This window comes from Wyeomyia smithii, chromosome 3, assembly GCF_029784165.1.
Source record: "Wyeomyia smithii strain HCP4-BCI-WySm-NY-G18 chromosome 3, ASM2978416v1, whole genome shotgun sequence".
Classification (NCBI taxonomy): Eukaryota; Metazoa; Arthropoda; class Insecta; order Diptera; family Culicidae; genus Wyeomyia; species Wyeomyia smithii.
The window spans coordinates 189,143,694-189,154,492 of record NC_073696.1 but is presented as its reverse complement, the minus strand read 5'-3'; the positions used below and the strand labels follow the sequence as shown (position 1 = coordinate 189,154,492).

General features: G+C 37.8%; 2 protein-coding genes and 1 pseudogene across 4 annotated transcripts; 2 read left to right on the top strand and 1 right to left on the bottom strand.

Annotated features, from left to right (window-relative positions):
- Positions 1-1,014: 1,014 nt before the first annotated feature.
- LOC129728088 (lanC-like protein 3 homolog) lies at positions 1,015-2,588 on the top strand (annotated as a pseudogene).
- A 145-nt stretch (positions 2,589-2,733) lies between these two features.
- On the top strand, positions 2,734-7,728 carry LOC129728087 (pyruvate dehydrogenase phosphatase regulatory subunit, mitochondrial-like). Of its 3 annotated transcripts, none has more exons than XM_055686472.1 (6): positions 2,734-3,858; positions 3,922-4,762; positions 4,824-4,963; positions 5,019-5,642; positions 5,704-5,894; positions 7,371-7,728. In XM_055686472.1, exons 1-6 carry the CDS (start codon positions 3,262-3,264, stop codon positions 7,624-7,626), a joined length of 2,649 nt encoding a protein of 882 aa, XP_055542447.1. In that variant the 5' UTR covers positions 2,734-3,261; the 3' UTR covers positions 7,627-7,728. The 3 variants fall into 3 exon arrangements, with proteins under 3 accessions (XP_055542447.1, XP_055542448.1, XP_055542449.1); XM_055686473.1 differs by having other exon boundaries at positions 5,019-5,654; positions 5,719-5,894; XM_055686474.1 differs by lacking the exon at positions 7,371-7,728 and adding an exon at positions 5,965-6,761.
- On the bottom strand, positions 7,728-9,123 carry LOC129728090 (39S ribosomal protein L47, mitochondrial). The gene is made up of 3 exons (XM_055686475.1): positions 8,593-9,123; positions 8,256-8,535; positions 7,728-8,185 (listed from the first exon to the last, which is right to left on the bottom strand). Exons 1-3 carry the CDS (start codon positions 8,685-8,687, stop codon positions 7,760-7,762), a joined length of 801 nt encoding a protein of 266 aa, XP_055542450.1. The 5' UTR covers positions 8,688-9,123; the 3' UTR covers positions 7,728-7,759.
- Between the last annotated feature and the right edge of the window lie 1,676 nt (positions 9,124-10,799).

The window sequence follows — 10,799 nt, the reverse complement described above, 5'->3', positions numbered from 1 at the left end:
ACTCAATTCGTCACCTCACACTGCAAGTTGAAGTGATTTAGTGTTGATTTCTCGATGATTAACACTTTCCAATGAAATGATTTTGCGTTGAAAACTGGTTAATGGAAATCACCATCGTATTATAATGAATATCTCTTGTATTAGGTGTCGTACACAATTTACGTAACGCATGAAGGGGGGGGGGAGGGGGGTTGAGTCTGCGTTACTTATCGTTACGTATGGGGGAGGGGGGGTAGTAGTGATAGTTACGTAGCTGTGATGTATGCTTGAAATTGAAAATTTTGGAGGGGAGTCAGGCTGTTCAGCGTTACGTAATTTTAGGGGGGAAGTCATATCGAACGTTACCTATCGTTACATAGGGGGGGAGGGGGTCTGAAATCTAGATTTTTAGCGTAACGTAATTTGTGTACGACGCAATATCATTGCTGTTTAAATCAATTGAATTACAGCTGCAATTCCAATTGACAAACGTCAAAACCATAAAGCGAAACAAAAATAGTGACAATGGCGAACGGTTTATCCAGAGATCGGAAATTTATTTGAGCGTAAATTTTATTGAATGTTTTAAATTAAAATAACAATAAAACGACTCTTTTACAGATCCTGAAATCGATTGCATCGATACAGTAACAGGGAACATCTCTAGGATCATTTTGTTTTTAAATTAAAAATCTAAAATAAAATAAATTTAAAAATCTAAAATAAAAAGAAGTCTCTTGAATTTATTGTAAATTTATATAATTATCCAACTAACCGACATTCCGTATCTCAAACATAAGCATATCAACAAAGTTATGTTCAACAACAGAGAATAGAGTGATTTGCTGTTGATTTCATCGTTCTTAAAGATTTTCATTCAACTCTGAAATGTTAGGCAAGTAGTGCGAATTCAATAGCAAATCACTTTACTTCGACGTGATTTTTATTTACAGTGTAGAAATATGTACTCATTAATGAGTTTTTCCGTCTTACCGTATAGTTTTCTTTCAGATTTCAAGCAGATTGTTTCGGGTTTTCGAGCACCTGCAGACATTCAAAACATCTGGCATCTTTACTCGTATGTTTATATTTATGATGTTTATATTTCCCGTTTACACCCAAGTGGTGAAAATTTCAAATAATTACCAACCATTAACCAAACCACAAGATATAGAGTTTAAAATCAATGATGATTTAACCTGAGGAGTTCATGCAACACTAGTGATCAAATTGTGTTTCGAATACGATCAGCGTTTACAATATTGAAAGAAACATGTCCAGATTTTTTGACAACCCATACGATGATTATATTGAATCTAAACATGGTACAGAGTCTACTATAGTTAATAGGAATGTGGTAGTACGATTGGTGAAAAGCTACATCGAAATAATATTATCGGAAACCAAAAAAGATAGCTATAAACTTAGAGATGATCTTTATGTTGGCGAAGCCGGTAAGGAATTGAAGTTCTACTCTCTAATTTTTTTCATTAAATAAACTTACAGGGATTGCTTTTATGTTTTGGAAATTGAGTCGATCTGAGGAATTCAAACATGTGTTTCCTTGCTTGGAGCATGCTTCTTTATACATTCAACGTGCACAAGATATTTCTGAATCAAAATCCGCTAGAGATAGCTCAAGCATTGCCGCTTTTTTATGTGGAAAATCGGGAATACATGCGGTATCCGCGGTTATATCATATGATTTAGGTAAGCATGCAGCAGGAAAACACCACATTGCCGAGTTTTTGAAAGGCAGTGCTATATGCAAATCCAAAAACTATGATGCGGATGAAATCCTGGTAGGAAGAGCAGGTTTCTTAAGTGGTGCCTATTGGTTAAATCAGTCTTTGCCAACTAAGCCGATTAAAAATGAAGTAATTCAAGAAATATGCGAAATCCTGACAGAACGTGGCAGACAAATGTCACGTTCTAAGCGATTCCCTTTTCCGCTTATGTATGAATATCACGACAGCGATTATCTGGGCGCAGCTCACGGTCTCTGCGCCATTCTTCACATGTTACTCGAATCTCCTTGGTTTATGAAGACAGGTAGCGAGTTTAATAATGTATCAGTGACCAAATTTGAAGACATAAAAGGATCAGTAGAACATTTTCAACATATTCAAGATGCAGAAGGAAACTACCCAACTAGGTATTTTAACTCAAACAAAAAACTTATTCACTGGTGCCATGGATGTGCAGGAGCGATCTACATGCTAGCGAAAGCATATCTCATTTTCGATGAGAGCAATGCAGCAAAGCATGCCGAAAATGTGCCGATTCCATCTGGCGTCAAGGATTGCTACGTAAAGGACCAGGAATTTGTCATGGCGTAGCGGGAAACGGATACGCATTTCTACTTATGTTTCGTTTAACGGGAGAAAATAAATATCTTTATCGTGCTGCGAAGTTTATGGAGTTTCTAACTACCGACTTATTCAAAAACGGTGCCCGGAAGCCTGATCGCCCTTACAGTTTGTATGAGGGATTAGCCGGAACAGTGTGTTTTCTTGCAGACTTGCTGCAGCCATCCGTTGCATACTTTCCTTTCATGGATGTGTTTGATGTTAAATGTGATTCAATGTAAAATATACCATTGAATTCCAGTTTAGTTATTTTAACTTTCAAAGAAAATTGAGAAGTACAGTTGGTGGGTATAAGAACGTGTTCGGTTTTTTATAGGTTAATTAAGATTTTATTGATTAAATTACCAGTGCCCATCAAGGTTGTTTTCAGTTCTGCTAAATCCATTAACTAGAACACAATTTCTAACTAATTTTGTATGCTTATTAAAATAGTAAACATTTTGAAAATTTTTTTTTGGCTTATATTAATTCTGATTACGTGTTGACCAAGTGAGAGAGTTTTGATGATTTCAGATGCAATTCAATCTTGTAGCACAATTTGCCCCACTGTACTTAGAGATTGTTACTCTGAAGAAGCTAAAAACATCTGTTGTTAGTAAACAATCATTACACATGATACCGTTATGTACTCTCTGTTTCACACACACACACTGCGCCGATGCAACCAAGCCTCTTTATATACAACGGTTCATGCACAAAATCGATTTCGCTGCAGAAGAGGATTAAAATAAGACATCAAAACATGAAATAAAGTGCAGCTGAAGAAGCAAGTACACAGCCAATGCATCTAACATTAGTGTGCGTTGGTTGAGATTGCATTGAAAATGCTTATTATATAAGTGCTTTTATTAGAAAGACATATTACGGTGCAGTTGCAATTTGCATTTTTCTTCCTGGAATAAGACGATCCAAAATGAATTACTTAACTAAGTTTTCCCATCCAAAGAGATTCCGTTGGAAATGGTACAGTACCGGTCATACAGAGAATTCTACACAAACTGCGAGAGTGGTGATTGCCGGGGCAGGATTAGTGGGCAATTCGGTGGCTTATCATTTAACCGAGAATGGATGGAATAACGTGGTAGTATTGGATCAACACAAGATAGGAAGTGGTACGTCGGATTTCGGATCGGGAACTATAGGACTATTCAAGCCTACTCCAGAACGTAACATTATTATGGAAAGTGTAAAACTGTACGAACGGTTGCAACATGCTGGTCACAACGTGGGGCTACAAAAATGTGGCAGCCTTAACCTAGCACAAACGCACGACCGAGTGATAGCATTCAAGCGAAGAATTGCTTACAATGTGCCGACAGGTTTATTCTGTGAATTTATTGGTGCGGAAACTGCAAAGCAGTTACATCCGCTCCTGAATGTGGACGATATTCAAGGAGCCGTACACGTACCTGATGATTGCATTGCAGATCCAGCATTGGTTTTGAACGTGCTCGTTAGTTTATCTAAGCAAAAAGGAGTCAAATATTTTGAGGGATGCGAAGTTAAGTGGGTAATATTTTAATTTTTATCGTTTAATAATTAAGACTATCGGTAACTTCCGTTCATTTTGTAGATCAATACTATAGGAGGTCGTGTTGATAGTGTGGAAACAGATATTGGAACAATAAAATGTGAATATTTCATCAACTGCAGTGGTATGTGGGCTCGCGAATTGGGGTTGAGGAGTAGAAAACCAGTATGTATTCCAGCTTATCCCGCACAGCATTTTTATGCACTTTCAACTAACTTAAACCTGGCGACTGATAGTCTTCTACCATGCATTCGTGACTACGATTCTAACATGTATGCTAGACAGTATGGCGGGGAAATGTTGGTAGGTTGGTTTGAAAAAGAAGCAATACCTGCCTTCGAAAACAAGAAAGACATACCTAAAGGCTGGAAAGCTTATTTATCGCAAAACATGCCAAATCATTGCACACCATTATGGGAAAAAGCAATAGATCGCATGCCTGCGCTGAAAACCACAACCAATCCAAAGATTACTAATAGTCCAGATAATTTCACTCCAGACGGGCGATTAATTTTTGGAGAAACAGCTGAAGTTAAGAATTACTATGTCGCCTGTGGTCTTAATGGAAATCCTTTGCAAGGATCTGGTGGTGTTGGAAAGGCACTTGCTGAATGGATTGTGGCAGGAACACCAACTATAGAAATGTTACCTTTTAATATACAACGCTTCTTAGATCTCCACAACAATCGACAGTATTTGCAAAACCGTATTAGAGAAGTTGTTGGGCGGCAATACGCCATTTTGTACCCAAACCAGAGCGAATACAAATTTTCACGAAAGCTTCGCTGTTCTCCACTATATAGTGTTCTGGAAACACGAGGTGCCGTGTTTGGAACAAAAATGGCCTACGAAAGAGCGCTGTACTTTGATACCGACTACAAACGTAAGTACTAACACATTAAATATGGATTACTGATTAACAATCCGTTCCAAAAATTCCTCAGGGGGGAATCCTCCTCCAACAATGCCACCCGGCAGTTTCTACAAACCAAAATTTTTCATATTTATGGAAAAAGAGTACTTTGCATGTGCACAGCATGTCGGCATCATCGATATATCATCATTTTCTAAAATCGAGATCCAGGTAAAACCAAAACATTAATATTTGTTTTCAGTAACAAAGTATAACGTTCCTTCAGCCCGGGATACAAAGTAGTAGTCATAGGAATAGTGTTCTAGATTATCTACAAAAAATGTGTGCCAATGATGTTAACATTCAAATCGGACATATCGTGCACAGCGGTATGCTGAATGAGCGCGGTGGTTACGAGAACGATTGTATGCTTATACGCCAAAGCGATGATCAGTACTTTATGATATCGCCGTCATCCCAACAGACTAAAATTTACGAATGGATGTCGCGTAATCTCCCGCGAGATGACAGCGTTAAACTTAATGACGTCACATCGATGTATACTGTACTTAACGTTGTGGGACCTAAATCGACCCAACTTATGAGTGAACTATCTAACTCAAATGTAAAGTTACAACCTTTCACATATCGAAAATTAAATGTTGGCTTTGCCAGTGATGTGATGATCATGACTTTTACACACACAGGAATGCCAGGTTACTGTTTGTATGTTCCGTCCGAATATGCGTTACATGTTTACGACAGGCTGATGGCAGTGGGACGCGACTACGGTGCACGAGATGTTGGTACATTGACGCAGCGTTTCCTTAGAATCGACAAGTTCATCCCATTTTGGGGCGACGAACTGACTAGTATGACAACCCCCTTTGAGGCTGGTGTTTTTTACTCAGTACGATTGGATGTAAGTAGAACGTTTGATGTTTGTTTTCTGAGCACAAAGTCATTTACAGATTTCCCAATTGAAGAAAAAAGAGGATTTCATAGGAAGATCTGCCCTCGAAAAACAGAAACAGGATGGCCTAACAAAACGTTTAGTTCTGTTCCATCTGGAGGATATTGATGTCGATAAAGATGTTTGGCCCTGGGGTGGTGAGCCTATATATCGTAATGGGGAGTATTGTGGTACTGTGACGTCTGCCGGGTAAGATTAATGTTCGATTGGGTATATGTTTTTTCCGGTAACTAACAATTTTCTTTTCCACGTAATCTAGATATTTTTGTTCGATTTTTTGCATCATCAATTCTCGTTATCTTGTCGTAACGTAACGTAACGTGAAGATTCTTCTAAAAACGTAACGCAATGTAACATAAAAATGCTTCTACTAAAAAGAAGAAAATTTTTAAAACGGAACATAATTATTTTTACTATTGAATTTAGTCAATTTGGTGGTTCCATCAATTTTATAAGGCTCGTACACAAATTACGTAACGCTAATAATCTAAATTTCGGACCCTCCCCCCTTCCTATGTAAAAATAAGTAACGTTCGATATGACTCCCCCTAAATTACGTAACGCTAAACAACCTGGCCCCCCCCCCCCCCTCCCCACTACAAATTTGCAATTTTAAGCAAATATCACAGTTACGTAACTATCTGTAACAATAACTAACACAGACTCAACCCTTCTTCCCCCGTCATCTGTTACGTAGTTTGTGACGCCTAATGGCAGGAAAAATAATTATTACATGCAAATTAGCTGAAATGTTATGTAGAATCTATTGTTAGAATTATTATTGTTCGAAACATTGTTATTGGTGTTCTCAAGACTAATAGTCAAAGCTCAAATAATCAAAACGTTCAAATTTTGTTCGCTTCTGGCTATTATAACAAACCGCATTGATAACAAACCGACGCGCAAAACTAATGAATACCTTTTTCAAAAGCGAGTGTATAAAATATTTGAATAATTTCTGTATTTTGGGATCTTGGCTTCTAATTTTTGCTTTGAATAAAACTGAGATATACTCACTAAAATCACATGGAGCCGTAGCCGTAGTGTAAGACAGTAGACACTTTTGTTTAATTTAAAAGAAATTTTATACTGTAATCATAATGTTACCGTGCTCTATCATTATAGTCTTGTTATCGTTTTCTCCATACGGCTTTAACGTCGACGTATGGCTCTGGTGTTAATTGTTAACGGCAAACTAAATACATGGAAAGCTAGAATTAGCATCTCAATGGTAACATGTGCCGGTTTGAAAACTAGCTAAACATGTTACGTAACTATTCATAACAATAACATAATAAACTGTGGTGTGACTAATTTCAAGTCGTATTGCCATGTTTACTATCTGCTACTGCATCTTGAAATCACTTCTCTTCATTTCTCATTGACATCGATATGAAATGAAAGCTACTATACTAATATAACACGTATTCTAAGTAAAATAGGAAATGTAGTACACTTTTTTTTTCTTATCCCTGGATTTATACCAGGCGAGAGGTGAATAAGGAAACTAAACGACAGAAGAGCAATGTTTGCGTTGTTACCTAGAAAAAAAAAACGACTAGGATTTTCAAACGATTGTGTACCTTGTATTCAAAGTTTGTTTGGAAATACTTACTACCTATTTTCTATTTTGCAATCTATCATTCGTTTTGTCGATTTTCACAGGTACGGATTTGCATCCGAAAAGCTGGTCTGTTTGGGTTACATCAGCCGATCACAGCGAGATGTGTCCAAAATAATAACTACTGAGTTCATAATGGACAAAAATGCAGTATATCATATTGACATCGCTGGGCGATTATTTCGCCTAAAACAGCACGTTCATCCGAAAGCGGCAATGGCGCAGGCAACAGCGGAACGTGACGAACGTAAATCGTATCGACCGACAGTTTTAAAAATAAAAAAGCAATTTCAAGCGTGAATAAAATTGCCACTTATTTGTGATTGTGATATTTAGTTGATAGAATGATATCAATAAATTAGACATTTCGGACTGCTTAGAGGAGACTGATACAGAACATAATTAACTACCTACATTATTTGATTGGGCCAACTCATACCTTGACAGGATCGTAATTTCCTCGTATTTTATCCAATTTTGATAGTTTATCTATATCCACCGACGGATATTTTGCGGCAATGATATTTCTATCCATATTTGGAAACCTTTTCAGTAAATGCATCACTTCATTTCGGTCACGATTCCTCTGTTTTCGTTTTACGTTATAGAGTTTTTCTCGGTAAAGCCGCAAAAATTTTGTTACCGCTGCTCCTTTATAGAAAAATTTATGTGTTTGATTCCATTTTCCGTTTCGGTGCTTGGGGATGACGTGTTCAAACATTCTATAGTAAAATCTCAGGCCAAGTTGGTTATACTCCAGCTTGCCAGGACGTTCTCCCGTTTCACCTGTTCCAAGCTCGTAGTAAGCACGATTACGTTCGCGAACAACATGTTCTATATTTTCCATAGATTCTTTGACCTTACAAAAAATATCAGATGTATAATGCATGTAGTTAGTAAGTTATTTTTAGTTCAATCAAAACTCTTACCTTATCGAGTCGTTCAGGACTTGGAAAGAGCTCCATTTTGTCATTACACTCATGCTCCATGGTAAGCAACATATTCCGTTCTTTCAGCAGAATAAACCACAATTTATGCAAATCAGAATTAGCTTTAATCCTCAATTCATCCTTAGTCCAAGCCCGTCCATGTTTAACCTCATTCTCTCCAAGGTTTTTCTTATCTTCGAAAAATTCTGACAAATCGAATCGACGACTAGATAGTGAGAAACATTTTACCGACGAGATTGACTGAATTTCGGCTCCGCAACTGTTGAAAATTCTGCGCATTTAGTCAAATGCTCTGTGTAGTAAAATTTATACATACCTTTTTCTTAATAAATGTACCATACCAAACCGAATAACATTTGAAAATTTACAAATTTGTATCGATGGTTGCCAAATTCGGTTTATAATATTCATTTTTATAAATTTGTGGTCTATATGTTATCTAAATTTCCACGCGATGTTATGGACAAAAACGATAGACAAAACATTGAACTTGTCAATGTTACACGGTTGAACAGAATTACCAAGATTCGCTTGTCTATTTTCACTCTAAATTGAGTAAAACCTCACCTATAGCGAATTTCTTTATTCTACCAGCGCACCTCGTTTTGACCTGGAAGCGCACTAACTACTGTCAAAACCCTTCTTTATTCGCTCGATTTTGACTCAGTTTTGACCTGCCGTGCTGACCGAAGCGCACTGTAAAATTTGTCAGCTTCAACCCACCACCGCACGTGCTAAGTTCGTAAACAATTATCTGGCATCTCTTTCTCACTTGCGTCTTAAATGGCGATGACGTTTCATTATTCCTCGACAGTTTTGCCCGCACACAGTGGAATAAAGAAATTTGCTACTAGCACATACATAAGACATACGTAACACTGGCGTTTTTTTCTGGTACACGTTGCCCCATAGTACTCCGTACCTCGCCCTGTCAAACTGCTCGATAAATAATGAACAAAATGAATTTTCTTTTTCTCGGCCTTATCGAGCCCCAAAGAAAATCCCATAAGGAACTGTCAAAAAGTTATTTACAAAATCAATGCAGCATTTTTCGAGTAGGAACGAGAAAAATGCAGGGCTGCGCAGGTACACTGTCATCAAAAACAACTCAAACATAGGTTTTTTTCACAGAGGTTGGTACTTTCGAGTAGTTCATTTTGTACCAACTTTTTTGGAAGATTTCTTCCTGAGTGTTACGTATGTCATGTATGTGCTACTAGTTTCACTACACTGCAAAATATTGTTATATCTTTTTCTAGTGTTTCAGGCCTGTAGTACACTCTTTGTCTAATGGTCAAATATTTGACCTTCTGACATAATGGTAGAATTGGCCAAAATCTGTAAAAGTATCGATTTTTTTTTGTTAGGGAATTAGGATTACGTTGTCCATTGATGTGAACTTTTGTAATATATCCCAGTCAATTGCTATACGTGTCCCTTTGCAAAATACAATGACCACTATTGTTGTGAGTGATCAGGTACCTGCACCGACACGCTCCCAGTCAGGTAAAATATGGTTTATGAAGCCAATTACCTTTCCAGGATTCAAAGACCAAATCTCTTTGGACTGTAAGAAGCCACTGCCAAGAAGCCTTGATCTGCGTTTAAATAATGCACCACAACTGCAAAGCAGATGTTCCGATGTCTCGCGTTCCGTATTACAAAAGCGACAGATATCATCCTGAACCCGGCCAATGTTCTTTAAATGATATCTACTCGGACAGTGCCCCGTTACTAGGCCGACATGTGTACAAAGAGCTCTTTTGTTAAGCTCTAGGAGCTTTTTTGAATGGTTTTCGTTTGGTGTTATAAATCTTTTAGATTGGGAACACTTTTTGACATCCAACCAATTGGTTGTCACTTTTTGTTACATCCAGCGTTTAAGCTCCATTTTCACTGCACAGTTTGATATACCACAGAAAGGTTCTGGGCCGATAAACTGTGAGTTAGATCCTTGTTTTGCAAGTTCGTCTGCTCTTTCATTCCCACCAATGCCACAATGTCCTGGAACCCAATACAAACTTTCTGAGTTTGTTTGACACAGCTGTCGTAATGTGAGAATACACTCCCAGACAATCTTGGATGTGCATTTATAAGCATCAAGTGCTTTCAGCGCTGCTTGACTGTCAGAGAAAATACAAATATTTACATGTTGTATTTTCTAGTCAGACAAACATACGCACATTCAAGGATTGCAAAAATTCTGCATGAAACACTGTTGGCCAGTGTCCCATTGCAACTGAAATATTAATTCCAGGGCCAAAGATTCCTGCACCAGTTTTTGTACCTATTTTTGAGCCATCTGTGAAAAATATCGTTGAACCGGGACGGACATCAGGAACTCCGACTTCCCAGTCTGTACGCGACGTTTCGCATACCTTGTAGGGAATATCATGGTTATCCTGAGGTGCCATCCAGTCTCCATTCATACTCATCACTGGCCCTCTTTTGAAAAAGTCCAGTATAGTCAGGTGACCCACAAGATCACCTGACAAGATAGTTTTTGTTCGTTTAAGTCTCAAT

What these genes read in the sequence shown, in the direction of transcription:
- LOC129728090 (XM_055686475.1), bottom strand. Translation starts at nt 8,687, where the DNA reads ATGAATATTATAAACCGAATTTGGCAACCATCGATACAAATTTGTAAA. An exon ending in GTACATTTATTAAGAAAAAG is followed by an intron (nt 8,536 to 8,592) that starts GTATGTATAAAT and finishes AATTTTCAACAG; the next exon opens with TTGCGGAGCCGAAATTCAGT. An exon ending in GTCCTGAACGACTCGATAAG is followed by an intron (nt 8,186 to 8,255) that starts GTAAGAGTTTTG and finishes ATTTTTTGTAAG; the next exon opens with GTCAAAGAATCTATGGAAAA.
- LOC129728087 (XM_055686472.1), top strand. Translation starts at nt 3,262, where the DNA reads ATGAATTACTTAACTAAGTTTTCCCATCCAAAGAGATTCCGTTGGAAA. An exon ending in AGGGATGCGAAGTTAAGTGG is followed by an intron (nt 3,859 to 3,921) that starts GTAATATTTTAA and finishes TTCATTTTGTAG; the next exon opens with ATCAATACTATAGGAGGTCG. An exon ending in GGTACTGTGACGTCTGCCGG is followed by an intron (nt 5,895 to 7,370) that starts GTAAGATTAATG and finishes CGATTTTCACAG; the next exon opens with GTACGGATTTGCATCCGAAA.